Below are 19,737 nucleotides of genomic sequence, written 5' to 3'. Positions count from 1 at the left end.
TCATGTGTGTGAAATAAACTGACCCGGTCTTCTCTGAATAATTTTATTTAATAAAAAACACCCAGAAACGGAGTCTTTAGTATACTCTATTTATGGGAATGCAAGGACGGGGGATGTACAGGTCGAAGCTACATCTGTAGATGATCGTATATACCGCAGTATAGAAACAACAACATGGGACAGCAAGTAGTCACCTCACAACAGTACACATGAGTGATTAGACTTACAAAGGAAATATTTACAAACCTGCCTTTACAAACCAACATTGTGTGCATACAAAATGAAATCTGCAATAAAACTGAAGATACATTTAAGGCAGACCAGCAATACACTGAAATAATTAAGGCTGTGGAATTACTTTGCACCTTGAAAATGCTGAGCTATTAGCAATACTGTTTCTTTTTTCCTCCTTCAGTGGATTGTTGCTAGGATTGAAAAGCATCAATACGTTCCAACTGTTTGCTCTTATCTCGGTGAATAAGTCTGAGATTGTTGTTCACTTGCTATTGCATTTGCTTTCCAAAAGTTATCAGCAAACCTCAGTGTCAGAGCAGTGTTGAACAGTTTGGTAGAAAGAGAAGTAAAAGCACCAGCATCAGAAGTTGGACATGAAGGTGAAATATGGCTTGAGTAGAGAGGATGTTGGTTTTTCACTAGCTCCATAATAAAGACTACAGTTACAGCAAACATTCAGCATCCTGACGTTATGGAAACACTCAGCACTATACAGATCCCAGAACGAGAGTACATCACTTGATGGCAGTGTGCAGTCAGCCTAGTAAAATGGAATTTGATTTTGTTTCCTTGGGAAAGCACCATTTTCTGATGGGACATGAGTGAATGAGCTCGAAAATAAACCCAAGCCATGTGTTAGAGAATTCACCTCTGCTGTGAAAGAAACAAGAACAAAAAAAAGGTGGTGAGCCCCTGTGCATGTAAATTTTCTACTAGACTTTTATGTGCACAGAGAAGCCTTTACATCTGTCTCTGAAATTTATATTATCCTAGGTTACTTGACACAGTCCCCTCATTGCAAGGGCGTTAAAATGGGGTTATATATAGTCAGGTTATAATGTGTGGCTCTGCATTCAGCCTTTGTGCACAGTATTTGTAGCACAGGCCTAACAGCATTGTCAGAAATGCTAATGAACTCCACTGAAGCCACAGCCTCAGGGTCGGTTGAGGGCAGGGACTTTGTCTCAGCATTAACTTAAAAGCAAAAGGATACATGTTACTGAGAAAACCCAATCCACAGTTTTTTAAAAAGAAAGGGCAGTAAGACTAAATGAAACTTGATATCACTGAGAAGAGAGAGACATAGCATAAATTTTAAAGCCTGGATTGCTTTAAAATACTGAAGTCTACCACCCTGGACTGGCTGTGTGTCACCCCAATAGTACCATGCACAGGGGGCTTGGCAGCCCGGTGGTAGGTGGGGCCTCCCCCAGGGCAGCAACACCTGATGGGGGCTGACAGTTTACACCGGTCAGCAGAACTCCTGCCCTGGCCTGGCTGCTCCAAGTGGAGCAGAGAGAGGTGAGTTAATTTCTCATTGCACATTCATTAAATGAAGCCATCTTAAATAAGGACCCCCCCCCCCCCCCCAATGTCACCGCGTCCTCTGGGCTCTGTGTCACCAGCACTTTTGCTGCTGCCCTCCTGTCACCCAGCACCTGGGGACACTGTGAGCCACACTTTGATGTCAGAGCATGGTAAGAGCACTGTGGAATTGTCTGACGGCAGTGGCTGTGTGCACATTGCCACTTCACACAGAGCTTGTGGTGCACTGTCGTCAGTATTCCTGTTGGTCACCCTAGATGGTTGGAAGCTGCTGGAGAAGCTAAAGGGTGCAGCTACCACGACACTTTCAAGCTACCTTGGGAACACCCTGAGTGGTACACAGCTCCAGGTGGAAATCTTCCCTTTGGGGTCAGATATTCTCTGGGAAGCTTCACTGAGAAACTGTGTTTGTTACAGACAATATTCTATGCACAAAAAAAATCCCGTCACTGGAGAATGCCACACAGGGGGTGTTTCTCACCCAGTGGGTGCACTCCAGGCCTACTTACTCAGCTTCTGTAATCTCTTTAAAATGGAGTTATAGTTTGCAACAGAGTTAAAGGACCTGTTGTGTCTGCAGAGGCACCACAGGTTGGCTGAAAAAGACTTTGAAAGAGCAAAGTCAGGATACTTCCTGTGCATTTATCATATGACAATATTGCATGTAAATTTGGCAAAAGCTAGAATGGTTGGTAATCACAAATGTTTTATGGAACTTTTAACTGGTTCAAGTATTCCTGAATGGGCTGTAAGAAAAATGGCGTCCAGGAAGAGGTGTTTTAACATGAATATGGAAAAAGCAAAACCACAAAAGAAAGTCACCCCGGAACATTCAACATCTTCAGAGTTCAGCACCTCCAGCTCTCTCATCAAGGAGACTTTTTTGAATCTGAGCACCAATACCTAATCATATATCATCTCTCTTTCAGCCTTTTGGTTTTTTTTTTTTTTCTGTTATTTGATAGGAATGAGAGGCTTAAATATTACCTTAAACAGTCCAGCTTTTTCCTCCTGTGCATTCAAAATGTCTGCTGTTGTAGTTTGATATATGAATGCAGGATGTAGGAAAACAAAATGCTAATAACTCCAAATTTCATGTGATACATGAGAATTTGTTTGTATTAATGCCAAGCAGAAAGCCTGTGGCTTAAAATGTACCCATGAGCCTAATAAAAGCTGTCGGTTTTACAGACCACACTTCCACAAACATTTTTTTAAGGGCAGCACAATCACAGCACAAAGAGCCAGCTTTGACAAATAGGAAGAATTACAGACAGGCCTGTAGTGAGAAAGTACCTGAGGCTGGTGGTAATTAGAGACTCCCCTTAACTGCTGTCTGCATTCAGTTGCTAAGAAATTGCATACTTTGCACTGTTGCTCAGGATGAGTGTCTGGTCTTTATCTAAGAGGTGCTGCTGGATTGCTTAGAAAATCAGCTGCTGCTCTAGAGAGGAACTGAGATAGGTTCTAGATGATTTTCAAAAAGCTTAACCTTCTGTGAACACTTGTCTCTTTCAAACCTTTCCACACTCCCTCCCTGTATTAGATCTCTCACTGCTTCTGACTCTGCTGAGGCACCTGAGCTCACCCTTCTGCCTGTGGCTTCCCCATCTCAAGGGCTGTTCTTTGTTGCACACACTCAGTGTTGAGCACTGAGGGTTTTTGCTGTGCCTTTTCTCCACTAACAAAATACTGACCACTCTGGTGTAGTGATAGAGCAAGCACAAAGAGGAGGGCCAGGTCTCCTCCCTGCTGTGAAGGGGAGCTTGGAGGTGGATCAAAAAGGGCTATCAGAGCCCTGAGAATTTAACAGTACTTGCAGGGTATCTCCACCACCCACTGGCAGAGACAGTGTTTGCTCCTGCAGGCTCACAGTGCAATTACTCAGATGGTAAATGAGATTTGACTCTCTCCCTTACAAGAGAGTCTGTATGAGCACTCGTGGTCAGATAAAGCCCTTTTCCTTAGGAAAACCTTTGGTAACAATTTCCATTTCCCATTACAGACACACAAATGGTACTCAGCACCGAGACAAAGTCCCCACATGCCAGGGGAAAAAAATCTCTTTGACTGTAACCCCACAAGGCTGTAGAGTTTTGTGGTGTGGCAATAGGATGGGGAAGCCCCAGATGGTTTCCCCTTCCAGTCCCATTTCTGGAAAGGAAGATTTGGCCAACCTACAAACTGCTGATTTGTCACTGCAGACTCCCTATGTTGGTTATACTTAAGGCTGGCTCTGTCACTGTAACATCAATATGATGATGTTGCAACTTGGCTTGCAAGAGAGAAATTATTTAATTGTGAATATTATTTTTTTATTACAAATTAGGCTTTGGACATAAAACTATCCTCATGAATGCTTTGGTTATGAGGTGCTAATGGTGGCTGAGAGATATTTACAAGTTTGGAAATGAAACAAATGACATGCTTTAAACACTGAAAACGATTTTCAAGCTGTAAGCACAAGAATGAACTCACCACTCCTACTGCACTCTGAAAGGCTTAGATGGACTTTGGGCCAAGCAATTCTGAAGCTAGAAATGGAACAGGATCCTTTATATTTATATATATTTATATCTATGATACAATATATGTATACTGAAAACCTGTGATAGAAAAAATTGTCTTCATCACCATCATCATCTAGTTTACAGATACTGCAAAAATTGGACTCTGCCTTTTCTCAATGCACAGGTTTTGCAAAAGATTTCTGTACAATGTGTATAAAATGCTTTTAAAAAACCCACCATAGTCCCATTGTGCTTAATCAGAACCAGCTGTATGCTCCAATGAATTCATTGCCTTAATCTTAGCTCTGAAAGATGCTGCACGTTGACTTAACACAGCAGAAAGCCCAAGAAGGGGCTTAATGGAGGATTTTGGTCTGAGCACTACCATGCAACACCAGTGTACCTAAGCCACGCCACCATGGGAGCTGATCCAGCAGTGACTGGAGCCTGGTCTTGCATGTCCTATGCAGGCAAAGTCCCCACTGAAATCATGGCAGACCTGGGCATATGGGGCATGAGAAATCTGACTGATAACCTGGAGCAGGCTTGCAATGATTTCAGCAAAAACTGACCGGTCCAGTTCTGCAAAGGTCAGCCTGGTCTCACTCCCCCCCACTATCCTACTTCTAGTCTTTTGTACATTTTGAATTCAGTTCAGCAAGATCAAGAGGATTTCTTATAAGGCTGCCTCACAAAGATTAAGGCAACTGCAATTTTGGCTCTCATTCCCAGTTGGTGTTTGCTTCCTGCAGTCCTTTTTTGACGGTGGATGTAGCAGTACCACGTGCCCCGAGAGAGGGAGTGTGTCCCCAGTGCTGTCACCCCCTTTGCCTCGGTCCTGTTGCCACGTCTGCAGTGATTCCCACCCTGCAGTTGGTGAAATGCAAACGTCGAACATGGGACATGTACAGAGGATCCGCGTGCTCCTGGCGGCGCTCCCGGCACACGGCTCAGGACCAGCAGTGGATGGAGGCACTACGTGCCCGGGTTCATCCTGCTCAACAGGAAGCTCTTGACACTGGGGACCGGGTGCACGTCGTACTGGTGCCTGCGGCGCTCGATGAAGGACGCCAAGCGGGAGGTATCCAGGGGGATCTTGGAATAGCTGCCATTGTGCGGCTGCAGCCACGGATGCTGTAAACAAGTGGCTGCCGTCGGCCTTCTCCTGAAGTCTTCCTGGAGGATAACGTTGATGAAATCCCTGGCGGCGTGGCTCACGTCAGAGAAGTACTCATGTGGGAAGCTGAAATCCACTCTACACACATTGATACAAGTCTCCTCTTTGCTTTCATCCAGGAACGGAGAGACACCACTTAACATGACATAGGTGAGGACCCCAATGCTCCAGATATCCGTGCTCAGGGAGACAGGAAGGCCTTGGATAACTTCAGGGGCTGCGAACTCTGGGTTTCCAAGGAGGTGGTGGACATGGTAATGACCTGTGATCTGGACTGCATCTTCCAGATCAATGATCTTGACACGAGGCACTGGGATTCTCAAATCAATGAGCAGATTTTCTGGCTGTTGGAAAAACAATGATATAAACTTAATCGTAACTATATTTTGGCAAATAAAATATGTAGGATTCATGTGGGCATAATAGCTAATTAAAACTTGCATTTAATTAGATGTGCAAGGGAGAGATCAGGAAAGTTAATGATAAGAAACCAGCTTAGCTGCTGTTTGCTCTAAATTCAGATCAATGCTGCAGTCACAATGACAACATCCTCTTTTGCAGTAGGGCAACACACTAGGATTTTGCACTTTGTCCCAAATACTTACAGTTTATTTTCCCAAACTAATCTCTACAGATTAAGAGTACTGATGGATTTTTAAATTTTAGTAAGACATATATATATGATCAGTTTATTTAGATTCCATTTGTTCGGATGACAGCTGGCTAAGTTAGTGTGCGTAACTTGCAGCAGAAATGTTCCTCATTAAGAAAATGTCCAATTTTGCACCCACTGCCCTGGGAGGGACTTGTGTGTGCCATTACTGTTGCTGTCAATTGACATGGAGCTGCCAGTGTTCCCCTACACACACCAGGACACAGTCATGCTTTCCAAGACACAGTAAAATTACATTTAATCCCAAATGGTTTTCTCTCTGTTTTAGCAGCTCTCAGTATTTAAGGTCTCTCTCTCTCAGTGAGAGATACTGAGTATTGCTATACACACTCTTCTGGGGACTTAACATGGATTATCCTTCCTTTGTTGGCTCTGAGACTATTTCTGAACTTCTTGCACCCTTCTAGATCTTTTTTTCTCTCCCTTATCCTCATGCATATTTTACTGCTGCCTCATGGAAAAAATATATATAAACTACATGGCTGTTCCAGTCTCTCCACTTGCTCTTCTCTTGTGCAGTCTCTATTGACAAAATCAACACATCCTTGAACAGGATCCTGGGACAGCACAGTCCATGGACGGGTCTGCTGTCACTGTCAGTGCATCTCCTGCTTCCCACTTAGCAACAGAAGGTGTTTTATTTAGCATCCCTCATTCAGAGGATCTGCAGATAGGTCACAGAAAATTAGCTTTACACCTTGTTTCTTTATGATCAGAGAATTCATTGCAGTTTCTTACCTCAGTAATGCCTACTTTTTGATGGGTCATATAAATACAGCAAAAAATACAAACAATTGCATAGAAAGAAACCAAGATGATTTAGCCTTTTTTTGTCTAATTCTCATATAAGGTCCTGTACAAATGGAATTTTTTGTAGGGGTAGAGGCAGCAGAAGAATGAAAGTATCATTTCATCTGACATGCCTTGGGCTTAGAGAGATGAGAATAAATCTCCCTGAAGCTGGATTGTCAACTATATAAGAAAGTTAAATTCATCCCTCGTTCCCCATTTTTAATTGTCATTTAAGTCTACAAAGTGTAATAGATTATCTGATATCCCTGGCAACCAGAATCAATGTTGCAGATCACAAAAATTGAAACATTTGATCACAACTTCAATGGTAAATTCTCTGTCATCCAAGATAATGGGGATGCCGGGGAGGACAGGAGTACAATGCCAAATCCAGGATAGTACAGCGCCTCCTGCCATGTGTGCTCACAAAAGCAGGTACAAGCTGTACTAGTCTGAGTGTGATGTTAGAGAATACCCCAATTTCTTCTCCACAGTGCAACTTGTCCTTTGTTCTTTCTCTGAACCCTTCCGTGGGTGTATTTCCCACCCAGTTCCTCTCTCAGGCTGTCCAGAACAATGTAGTGTGCTGCTTTCCTTTTCCTTTGCCCCTGCCAGTCTGGCACAAGCCAGCTCTGCTCTGAAAGGTTGGTGGCTGAGTTGATACAGTGTGAGCCCAAACCATACTCCATAGAATTATTCCTAGTTTCCCTTCAGACAGGTGCTAGTGACATCTCACTCTTGTCTCTCTGACATCCTCCTTCCCCATCATTAAATCCAGAAAGCCCTGGAGAACAAACCAGTGAATCAAGGGAAAAGGTGCATTTCTTGTCTGAAAGCAAAGGCCTGGCGCTGCAGGTCAGTAACTCCTTTCTCTGATCAACAGCTTGTCCATTTAGTGATCATCTCCGTGGGGTACAGGCTGCACCTCCTCCCTGTCTGTACAGCTGGGAACTCTCTGTTCCAGGGCACAGAATAATAGCATCATTCTCATTTGTTCCTACCTTTATGTCCAAGTGAGCCACTCTGCAGTTGTGGAGGTACTGCAAGGCTTCCATTGTGTCTCTTATATAGAACGCCACCTTTTCCTCCATAAGTTCATCGTGGTTCATCAGATAATCTAAGAGACGACCATCATCCATCCTACAAACAAACCAAACCCTGTGCATGAAACATCACATGGCATCTCTAGGAACACTTAATATCTGAAAACAAAATTGCAACAGAAACTTTGTGACCTAAAAAAGGAAGGAAAATAAGATGCAAAATCTGATGAGTATTTAATGATATCTCAAGATACTGCAGGCCATGGAAATGGTAGAATGATTAATCCTCAATTGTTATCTCCAGTCCTTGACAAATTTAGCAGCAGTCTTAAAGTAAACTCATTTGCTTAAGGATGGATTCAATAGACAGAGACAGTCCCTATGGAAACAGAACTTCTTAATTATTTGGATCCATCTATTTATTTATAGAGCTGGTTACATAATGCAGGAAAAAAAATAATTGACATTTTCAGCTGGTAATATTTTCTGTGGGAAAACTAACCCAATAAAAGTTTTCCACCTAGTTTATTTATCTGTACAAACAAACAATGAAATAGCCCAAATATATTTTGTTGGATATACCGTAGCAAAGCATTTTGGAGTTTGGTTGCTGTTTCTTCTTATGGGACAAGCATGGTTGCTACACAGGTCTTTTCACCAAAAAGCATTAGAATGATGAAGGCTTCAATGTAGCTGAAACACTTTTACTCAAATGTAAAAAGTGGACAGAACTGCCCAAGTAGGTCTGATGCTTTTCAGTGGCAAAATTTACCCAAGCTTTACCCAAGTAGAAAGCAGTTTTATTTGTCCCTCTTAATCTTACTTCCTGTAAAGAAAAGGCAGTGGAAACTCTGCAGAAAATGGCTATTTCATTTGACATCTCAATCAATAAAATCTTTTCCCTGCTGAACTCAGGGTGATCTTTATGCTTGAATAGGGCTGTGATTCCTACCCAGATGCTTAAATCCAAGCTCCTTGTACTTACAGTTCCAAAACTAAGATGTAAGAAGTAGGAGACTCGTAGGTATCGTGGATTGTGATGTACTGAGGATGCTGTAAGTGTTGTAACAAAGCTGCTTCATGTGCTGCCTGCTCTTTCTTTTTCATTTTTTTACTAATGAATTTTACAGCAACATCTTTCCGGGTGGCTTTGTGGACACATTTCTTTACTATGGAGAATCGACCCCTGAAATTATAAAGAAAACAAAATAATGAGGTGGCTTCATGAATAAATCATGCCTACTTTTTAACACAATAACAGAGTGATTTTCAAAGGTTTTTTTTTTGATTCATCACATTAATATTTCACAAGGCATCAGATTTAACAAGTTGTTCATAACCTTTTCCAACAAAGGCCCTCCATCTCTTACCCTGGGTGTAGAGATTCTTTGGGGATTAGCAAACACTGAGAGCAAACGGTGTCACTTTGCTTTGTGCAGCCATACTGATATCCTCTAACAACCTCCCCTGGGTTCAATTTGCTGCCACTTTTACAGGTTCTATCTCCTTTTATTTTAGCTGTGGGTCTCCCTTCTCCAGCTGCTTTATTAAAGAGACCAAACCTTCTCAAACAACTAAAAGAAAACCCATGTTAAATAATCACTCACCTACCATTTTGTCTCATTTTTTGAGACACACAGTAAGAAATTAAGAAAAAAGCTATCAGGAAAGCGTTTAGGAAACTCCTACAGACCACAGTACCATTCCTGAAAGTAAAACTACACAGTGAAACCATGTGCTTGAGCTCTTAGTAATACATCTCAGTTTTCTACAGAACCAGAGGGTCTCCTGTCCTTTCAGCCCCAGAGTTGTCTTTGACATTTGAGCTGAAGAAATAATTGCATTAACCTGAATTATTTTCATGCCCCTTATCTGTTACCTGTGGAGAGCACGAAGGGCTGACTACATGTGCAGCTCCTATTTAGGCTCTGTTCAACTCATCCTCCCAATCAGCAAAGATAAGTCAGTCACATGCCCAGGCATGGCAAGCTCAGTCTTTGAGGTTACGCTTATCCAGAACCAGTGAATCGTCATGACTTCAAAACAGGACCTCAAATCAGAGATGACAGAGAAAATACCAACTGCCAGAGATTTGGCTGCCTAATTGCTCACTAGTGTGCCAATCTGGAATTCTCAAATCAGAATTTATCTTGAAAAACAGAATTTAGTCAGTATTTTCATCAGTATCTGATATGCAATGCTTTTTGAAAGGAGCAGCAGTTTTCAAGCTAACTATAGAAGTAACCTAAACTCCCCACCAAGGAAAAAGCTTCAAGCCATTGTTTGAGTGTTCTACTGTAGTGATAAGCAGGGTTAATATTACCTCCCAATCTCATGCAGCTCTGCATAGGCAAGGTCAAAGTTTTCCTTCCATGAAATAGTGGCACCATCGGCAGCAGAGTCTTTGAGAGAACAAAGAACATTCAAGAAGGTATAAAGACAGTTTGCTGTGGACTATAAACAGCATATTTGAAAATTATGTGAGACTTTATTATTAAGACAGGAAACATTATCACTAGGAGTCCAGTTTCATACTGCTCAGGCACAGCTCCAGTGTGTTGTACCACTAAATGCTCCCCAGGGTAAGGTATGGATAAGGGGGACACAAAATTGTCCTTGCAGTTTTGGGCTGAAAAGGGCCGCAGAGACAGGGGGTAGAGCTATGCTGTGTGAGCTCTTGCTCCATCCAGCACCAGCTGTCCAAGCCAGTCACAGACCTACCTGCACACCAGGGCTGCTAAAACATGGGGAAAAGTGGGCTCTGCTCACAGCACTTGAGAGTGAGCTGTACCCCAAATTCCTGCAGCACTGAGTGCTTGGGAATTGCCTCCATCACAATATTCCCATTCCAGCTGCATTGCTCAAGGGGGGATATTTAGCAAGTGGAATTGCAGCCCCCAGCTGGGTTGCACAGCAGAAGCTGCAGCTGTTGCTGACATTGCTGGAAAGGCAGGACAAACACCAGCCAGGACATGGAGCCTGCTGGTCCGAGATAAACACAAGAAATTGTCTTGGCATAGAAATCAGGGACCTGCTGGGAATCTGCAATAGCCTCTGTGGCAGAGGCAGGCTCTGAGCCTGGATGGAGGTAAAGACACGAAAATCCTTTCTGGGGCCAAGAGCTAGCTCTGAGCATCTTCCAGGCTTTTTCTTACATCCTCAGTTGGTCCAGGATCCCTGCTTTTATCAGGACCCATCGAAACAAACCATACAGAGCACAGGTGGATTCCTGTGTGCATCAGTCCCTCCCTGCAGTGCCCACTCACCGTACTCCGGGAGCCTCACGAACTCGGACGGGTCGCTGGGCAAGCTGATCCCCCACGGGTTGCTGGCACTCACTCGGAACTGGTACTGGCAGCCTGGGGACAGATCCTCAATGACAAGGTATGTGTCCAAAGTTGAGGCTACTGACTGCTGCCAGACCTGTGAGCCTGTTGGACAGAGGGAGAGAAGGGGAGCTTGAGGGAAACACTCACTGTGTGAGCTCAGGGCTGAGGCTTTCTCTGCCCAATTTAGGTTGTACCCTGGGAAGGTAAAATCTACAGGTTTTTTAAGAGGCAGTGTTTTACAGCAGACTGTTAAACCAGAAATGGATCACAAGAAGCTATTTTGTGTTGCAGCCACCTTCCCACCTGGCTAAATGAGAAAAGAAGGAAATGTCCCTCAGTTGACTCAGGATAATGATGGAAAAAGCTCAGCCCAGGTACAAGCTGATCTCTCCACTGTACTGCACTGTAGCTATGTCTATGTGCTACAAGTGATGTCTCAGGGCAGTGTGATAAAACAGAAGGGGCGGGCTGGTTTGATGACAGCTCTGTTATGAAAGAAACAGTAGCAGAAATACTGCAAAAAACCCCAAAACCATGGGAAAGGGAGATAAAACTGAGACAGGGTGTCAGTGCAATCCAAATGCTTTTGCAGATGGAGATGTAGTGGCTGCAGTGAAAGCTGCAGCTGCAGGAGGAGAACCAGATTTCTGACACTTAACACAGGCAGCTTGCAGGTGAGCACAATTGCAGCAAAGAAATGCGTGACTCTGTTTCTAGCAAACCCAGCCACTGCCTAACCTGTGGCTACCAAAGGACCAGTACTTACTCATCTGTAAGGATCAGAGAGCAGAAAAGAACCCCTGGACACAAAGCCCTGCCACACATGGAGATTTCTTCAAGAATACATAAAATTTTATCTTAGTTTAGTAAGTTCAGGGCATTTTACCCCTATGTTATTTAACATGACCCAATTATTTTGTGTATCTGATTTCCAGGTTTCACAAGGTCATGGCTGGTTTTATAGGAGTCAGTTTTACCTTTGAAGTGGGAGGAATACTGAAAACACTGCTGGGTTTTTTTAATGTTTATTTTGGTGGTTGTTCTTAATAAAGGAGCTTTTATTCTTTTACAAAAATGCCAGTCACTGATGGCACAGTGAGGGTCAAGATAAAATATTCTGAGCATCTCCCAGGCTCCAGCATCTCCTGAGAATATATAGGAGAAGGCATTAATATGATGGAGTGATTAGGTTTGCACTCTTACTAAAATGGGGTAGGATTTTTTGAAAGATTTTTTGAAAGGGGGGAAAAAGCAGAGGCCATATACCTAAGGCAAGGTTTACTGCCCAGGGACCCTCACACCTTTGCAGGAAGAATGCAAAAACGGATGTGAATCATTTGAAATGCCCTTTTCAAGAGCAGGTGCCTGTGAATATTGGGAAAACAGTGCATTTAATATCTAGCTAATTCTTCAGGGGAAATGGATGGTTGGATTTAAGAAAAAATGGATTTCAGAGCTGAGCTTGAAAAGTATACAGGGATCTGCAACTTTATCCAGATCAAAAAAATAATGAGGCCGATTTGCTTTTGCACTTCTGGGAAGCACCTACCAGAAAGGATGGTGGTAAAATGCAAATGACAAAAAGATGATGTTAGCGATGGATATGTTTTGGCTTAGCACACTTTACTTGTCATAAGTGACCAGAGGAAACAGAAAGATCTGTGATATATGAGAGGATGGACTGGATGATAGAAAGGCTTCTTCATGCCTTAGACTTTGAGATCTGTAAGCTACAATTAGTGGCACGCCAGTGGTGACAAGAATGCTTTTGGGACCTGTTGTGTCATAAAGGAAACTTACCTTGTTCTCACTCTCACAGCCAGTGAGCACAGCTCACACCACTTACCTTCTTCTCTGTACTCCACAGTGTAGCCTGAAATGGTGCAATTGCCTGTACTGGTTGGGGGTAGCCAGCGCAGGATCACAGAGGTGCAGCTTCTCTCCTGAGCAATGGGGCGGTTTGGGGCAGCTGGCACACCTTGGGAAGAGGAAACAATACCAAATCCAGCATCACATCAGTAAGTGCTAGTGCTTAATTCTGAAGATCAGGTGTATCAGGTACACCAGGTCACTACAGGACAGCTGCATCTTGTAGAGGGGCTTAGTTAAGTCAGCTACCATTGAATGCCCAAAAGTGACACAAGCAAGGCATTCAGAATTCTTCTGTGTGTAGGGTGCTTTGTGTGCTTGGGAGCAGATTGACAAATGACCAGTAATCCTTCTGTGCTTTGCTTAGGGCTCCCTTCAGCACAGGAGTAGTTAGTGCAGCCACTGACTTGCTTGGATAAATTGAGAAAATTGGATCTCTAGGGTGTTTTGTGAGACCAAAGAAATCAACTTTTAAATGCTCGTGACATTGCTGCATCTGTAACTCTCCAGTTAGACATTCATCTCTGTACCATCCCCTTCAACACAGTACCTCATCTCTAGTGCTAACAAATCCCTTCGCAGACCTGAAGGCAATGAGCATCAACTCGTTATTTCATATTCATTCCAATTAGATGGGTCATTAATTACAGTGCTGAGAATTCAGGCTTGGAGACATGTCACCAAGTTGAATCCCTGAGGAACAGTTTCACCCGGGCTAAATCTTACTCTCACCTCCTTTGTCCCTTAAAGAAAAGGGGAGGTAGAACATCAGTGTCTGGATTCCAGTTCCTCCTGCTCCAGGGAGATTCTGAAGCCCAGACCTTCCTGCAGTCAGCTGGGGCATCATTTCCTCAGGGACTCGGCTGCCTGAGGGAGCTGAGCTTCCCCTGGCTGACCTTACTGAGCTCCTGGGAAGCAGCACTAGGAGCAGGATGCAGGAGCTGAACCTGTGCCAGTACATTTTCATTTCCCAAATGTGATGTTTATGGTCAGATGACTTAATCAAGCACAGGGAGTATGCAAAGCCATCAGTGGGAGTTGTGGCTGAGGAATGGTTGTATGGCTTTAAACATCTCAATTCACCTGGCACAGCTCCACATCTGGCTGCCTCTGCATGGGCTGTTCCTGTGTGCTCCCAGCCCCCAAGGGACCACACAGAGGAAAAATCCCGTGTGTTAAGGTCAGATGTGCTACCTTGGACTTTGACAGTTGCAGAGGTTGATGCGGTTCCGTGTTCATTGGTTGCCACACAGGTGTAGATGCCGCTGTCCTGAGGCATCAGGTTGCAGATCTTCAAGGTGAGCTCTCCTGAGTCACTGTGGATGCAGGAAGCCTAAGTTATAAATGGTTGCTAATGGTTTTTATATAGCTCTTGTCCTGCCTCATTGCAAACAGACGTGCACACACGTGTTAACACATTTGAAGGAACATCCCTCCAATAATTTGATGCCCAAGTATAATGCCTTCATATGTCAGGGTTTGGCTGTTAATGAAACCTTTGAGCAAACCTTTGGTCAAAATTGCCTTGCCAGGCAAATCCTCATTTCTGTTGTGGTCTAGGAAGAGATGTGAAGGACCACTCAAATAGCAAGCAGTCAAGGAGTTAAACATTGCCTGTGCCTGTCCAGAGCTGGATGCTTAGACTTGATATATCTGGAAAGATTTACCCATGAAGATCTTTCCTGTCATGGGAGATGGTAAACTGCTGTGCCTCTGCAGTGAAGTCCAACACAGGCTAGACAAACTGGGCTTCCCATGGATGCAGGAAGCAGTCACACAGCACAGGGTGACATTTCCAGGGAGCTTCAGACCCCTGAAGCATGTGCCATTGATCTGATGCTGCTGCCAGGGCCCCATTTGGAAGGCTGGACATCTCATAGCAGCCAGGGATAAAGAGCACAGCACTGAGTTTGTGAGACACACTCAGTCTTTGGGCCAATCTGAGAAAATAAACAGCTCTGTGCAGTCTCATGAACTTATAGCAGGTCTGTTCATAATCACTGCTGTTTGCACACTTCAGTCTCCAATATGCAATTTGAGGGAGCTGGCCTGAATGAAAGGATTTTGCTTGTGTAACTGTTTTAGCTGTACTGGACACCCAGCTTAGAGCCAACAATAAGTTCCCTTGATGGCAAAACTAGGCTAGTTCTTGAATGCTTAATCTGTTGGGTACTGCAGAAGGACATGGTTGCTGGGATAACTGTCTGGACTCTGCAGCTTTTGCTGGTCTGACTGTGCTGGTTTAAAACAGGACAGAAATATCCCCTCTCCCTGAAATCCACACACTCGTGCCAGCAAGATTTGTAAGAGCCACTGATCTGCTGGGCCTCTGCTTGGCAGGCAGTGTCTTCACTGGGAAGATTATTTGAGTAACAAGACAATACAAGTGCTGATAGTGCACAGGGGCCAACAGACTGTGATGAAAACCAGAACCCTGTATGGAAATATCCCCCCATCCCAAGACCAGGCAGAAGCTGAAGATAAGGCATTAGGAGATCTACTGAGCAACAGCTAAAGACAATTTTGGATGCTCTCGGAGAGCTGCACAAGCCAATGGTCTCTGAAGGAAGCTCTTGATCAGATGTAAGGGGTTTTTTTATTAAACATGTAAAATCCTTTCTCTCTTACTGTTCATTTTTCATTTTCAGTGACTTTGTACTCCCTGGATTCATTTCAGCCTGAGCCAGAAGTGCTGAAAAGTTCAAATGAAAGATTGCCTCCTGGAGATTTCCACTGCAGTTTGGCCCAAATTTCTTATATAAGCTGCAGATGAGCATCCAGCAGCAGGCTGTTACCTGACCTGAATTAAACTCCAGATCTTTCTGAATCTTCCCAGTGCTTGTTGTAAAGATAGTTTTTCTCTCTGCTAGCCAAGCCAGGAACATTATGACAAGCATCTTTCTGTCCAAGCACAGCCAGATATAGCCTTCCCAGAGCACATCTGGGCTTTTTTAGGAACAGCTGAGGAAAGGCTCAGGAAAACTGCAACCCCACCACTGCCAGTAAGATGAGAAAACACCCAGGGATAGGGGTATTGCAAGCTAGTGAGGGCTTTGCTTGACTCCCAAAGGAGATCAAGGCATCAAACTCAAGCCGAGAAGCCCCAGCAGAGGCAATACTAGCCAAACGAACAGGTTGTAAACATTCTGGCTTCTGGCTTGCAGCTGGCTTAGGAAGTCAACAGGAGCAAGCCCACATCTGCCAGCAGCACTTTGTGGATATACCGTACATCAGCTTGGGAAACAAATACAGCTACCCCTGCCCTAAAGTCTGAGCCTTTCCAGCCAATGTTTGCCACATTGATGTGCTCACATGCCATGCCACACTTAATTAACTGCATCCTAATGAGTATTGTAGCCAGGCTGGTGCCACATTTGAGGGTAACACAACCATCAGGACCAGCTATGTTGGGATCCACAGGCAGGACCTTACCAGGATGACACTGTGTAAGTGGCCGTGCTGTTGTCATTGTCAAGGATGTTTTGGTCTGGTCCTTTCCAGGTTATTGTTGGTTTGGGTCGCCCACAGACTTTGCACTGCAGCATCACTGTGTCCCCAAGCAGGCAGGTGATGTCCACTAATGGCACAAGAAACTCTGGAGCCACTGTAAAAAAAAAAACATGGGGACACATGCACAACACCTCTTTAAATCTTCAGGTGAGGATGTCTAGAGTCATACAAGGCTAGAGAATACATTATAGGATGAACTATGGGATCTGGGTCCCAAACAGCTGGGAGTCCTGGGATTATGTCATTGAAACTGCCCTCCAGTAAAAGCCAGCTGTCTACAGCTCAGAGAAGGAGGTAGAGGGGAGTGTTCATCCCCAGCCCTGTGCTCTGGCAGGTGGGATTTTGAGAGAGCAGGTCTGGGGGGCTCAGCCTGGCCTGTGGCCCCAGGCTGTCTGAGCCCAGCAGCCAGCAGGAAGCCTGCTTTGCCTGGGGACTGAGCAGCAGAGAGCTGCCTTTGCTGCAAATGCTGCTAGGTGCAGAGCATGCTGTGGCACCAGAGTAAATCCCAACTGCAGCACAGCTGTCCTTAACTCACCTTCTTGGATGAAATTGGGGTTGATTATCTGAAAAATACAAAGAGATACAAGCATTTATTTCCTAGACAGTGACAAAGAGGCATCTGTTTTCACAAGGTACCATGGTGACTCTGACCAGAACTGCAGAAGTGCTGCAGTGGTAATAAGCACCTTCTAACAACCAGCAGGTGCAGCAAGCTCCAGTGATAACACACATGGGAAAGTAAATGAAAGCTATGGCTTCTTGAACCCTGAAAAAGCATCAAAGGTAACAGGCACTGCACCAAGGCTGAGGAGGGTGGACATGCTTCCTCTTTGTCTATGTGATAATGATGAAGCCATCAACTCTTCCCAGAGGTGTTTGTGCACCCCCTGTGCCTGGCTCCAGACCTGTGTCACACAGCACCTGCAGTCACCACACGCCTGGGCATGTCACCAGCACTATGGCCACTAATCAGATCTGAGGGAATGCCTTTTAACTTGTGCTCAGCTTCAGGAGAAAAAAGGTAAAGCACCATAAATACTTCATTTTGCCCACTGTCAAGGATCAGTCCTGCAACAATTCTTGGTCTATTAACATGAGTGAAAATTCACTCATTTCATTGGACTGCTGGAAACTTTCCAGCTTGAAAGTAGGTATGGGTAACTAGGAGTTATTTTATCTAACTAGTTAATTGACCAAGTTAGGAAAGACTTAAAAAGCTACGGTTAGTCTCTGGTCTCTGTGTGCCAATGTAACTCTGGAAGCAAGAGTGGAAAAAGCAAAGACAATGCCACTGAGTTCTTACAGAATCGATCCTAACTACACTGTGGTGTACAATAGTATAGAGGTTTTAGCCTCATTAACTGTTTTATTAATCTCATAAGGCCTTGTTATTCAAATTCAATCTAATAATTTAATGTTCAAGCCATTTTGTGTTCAACCATAAACACCAACGTGGTTTATCTTGCCTTAAATATTTCTGTTGCTATTTATTCCAGAGCTATTTTGGAAGATGTCAATGAGGCAGTGACCTAATTCATGGTCTGCCACAGCTGATAGGAGGTTTTTGCAGAGGCTCAGAAACCAGGCCACAAACCAGAAGCAATAACCCTTCAAAATAGAGTAGATACATCTTCAATATTTATATTTACATTTTGGCTTTATATATAGTTTTCCAAGGTCGATGGCTCAGGGTGCCATTCAAGGAGGCATTTGGGCACATTCAGGTTCATTTTGGTTTCACAGCATTTCTTCGCAGCCCCAGGCAAAGCTCTGGTACCAGCACTGAGACCTCAGGATATGTTTTTCCCTACCACCACCACAAAGCCCAAAGGAAGCAGGCATAACGTGGAAAGACAAAGTCCCTCTGAAGGGTGCAGCTGGGCAGTGCCCAGGGGTTTGGGGAGCAGCTCCAGGACTCACACACAGCCCCCTGGACCCTGCAGACAGGAAGGAATTGTGGCACAATGGAGTACTGGGTGGAAAACATCCTCTGTCCTGTCTGTGCATGTGAAAAAAAAAGAGACATGGATCTTTGTGATTAAGTTGTATCTCTCACACAACACAGCAAAGGAAGAAAAAGCTGTTTTGTGGATAACCATTGCTTGCCACTTTCACTCAGAGACACCATCTACTTTTCAGCTGAGTAACCCCAGGCACTGGCTCATTTGCACATACATCTTCATTTTTGTGGTGTTTGACTTAACTGAAATATCCATTCTCCAAAGCTCTCCCCTTCCTTCCCTGCAGCATGCACTAAATTCCCTTATTATTCATTGATCTCTATCCCTGTAGGATTAGAGATCAGGAGAAAGAAACACTAGTTAACACTTTATATTAATTTTATTACTCTAAAGGATTCATTAGAAGATGCAACTACAAAGATGAATGTCATAGATATCCCTATAAATAAATAATTTTACATTTCTAGTGACTTTCAAGGTACAATAATTTATAATAATTGCCTTACCAAATTTTTTTCATTGCCTCACTATGGGAATAGCAGAAAGAAAATTATCTCTGCAACATACTATTGGAAGAGTCTGTGGGCAAAATTTACATTTTCTTTTCCAAAACTTCTTCTGTTAATTAATCAAATGGTACCTAAGAACACCCCCACAGCCACAGCACAGCTTTAGCCTGCTGTAAGCTTTGTCAAAAATAAGTGTCTGCCTGCAGGAGAACATTTAAGTGATTTAATACAGCACCTTATTAGGGAATGGGATTTCTTCTGTTTTGAAGGAGGGCGTCAAATGATGGGGTAAGAAGGGCAGAAATGGGAAAGCAAAGGTTCACAGCCAGATCTGCATCCAGGGGCCAGCTCTGTGGTTCACACATCTGCTCCCAGGCCCTGGGGTTCTGCTGCCTCTCCCTGCAGGCTGGCCAGGTTCCTGGACTGTGGCTGGATGGCAGGAGATGGCAGCCTCCATAGAGTCCTTCTAGATTAAGTGCAAGACCTTTGGAGACAATTTCTTCATTTGCCAAATAGGTTTGTAATCCCCGGGGATGGAGAATGGGAGCTCCAGAGTGTGTCCTCACTGCCCTCAGAGGATGGGAGCTCATGTACTGCTTCTCCACACAGCCTCCAGCCATCCAGGGCTGGATCCCCTCATGGATACACTTGCCCACTCATTCTGCAGCAGTTTGAATGAGGATCTCACAGCCCAGCCCTCAGCTGAGCACCTGTGGCCACAGTGGCCATGAGCAGGGGAAGGTGGCCCAGGGTCTCATGCTGACAAGGGCAACCTGAAGAAATCCCAGCACAAACCTTCTGCAA

The 19,737-nt window shown here is 44.2% G+C and overlaps 1 protein-coding gene across 1 annotated transcript in view; it reads right to left on the bottom strand.

The window, feature by feature from the left end:
• Positions 1-73: 73 nt before the first annotated feature.
• The window catches only part of LOC128790932 (kalirin-like), a 77,047-nt gene continuing 57,383 nt past the window's right edge, over positions 74-19,737 (bottom strand). The window contains exons 17-25 of the mRNA XM_053948139.1: positions 16,999-17,026; positions 16,386-16,557; positions 14,148-14,269; positions 12,931-13,062; positions 11,022-11,186; positions 10,079-10,157; positions 8,741-8,941; positions 7,714-7,852; positions 74-5,591 (exon numbers count right to left, since the gene is read on the bottom strand). Coding sequence (XP_053804114.1) covers positions 5,046-5,591; positions 7,714-7,852; positions 8,741-8,941; positions 10,079-10,157; positions 11,022-11,186; positions 12,931-13,062; positions 14,148-14,269; positions 16,386-16,557; positions 16,999-17,026 — 1,584 coding nt within the window. The 3' untranslated portion in view covers positions 74-5,045. The remainder of the gene's footprint in view (positions 5,592-7,713; positions 7,853-8,740; positions 8,942-10,078; positions 10,158-11,021; positions 11,187-12,930; positions 13,063-14,147; positions 14,270-16,385; positions 16,558-16,998; positions 17,027-19,737) is intronic.

Source organism: Vidua chalybeata, chromosome 7 (genome assembly GCF_026979565.1).
Source record: "Vidua chalybeata isolate OUT-0048 chromosome 7, bVidCha1 merged haplotype, whole genome shotgun sequence".
NCBI lineage: Eukaryota > Metazoa > Chordata > Aves > Passeriformes > Viduidae > Vidua > Vidua chalybeata.
This window is presented reverse-complemented; position numbering and strand designations above follow the sequence as displayed.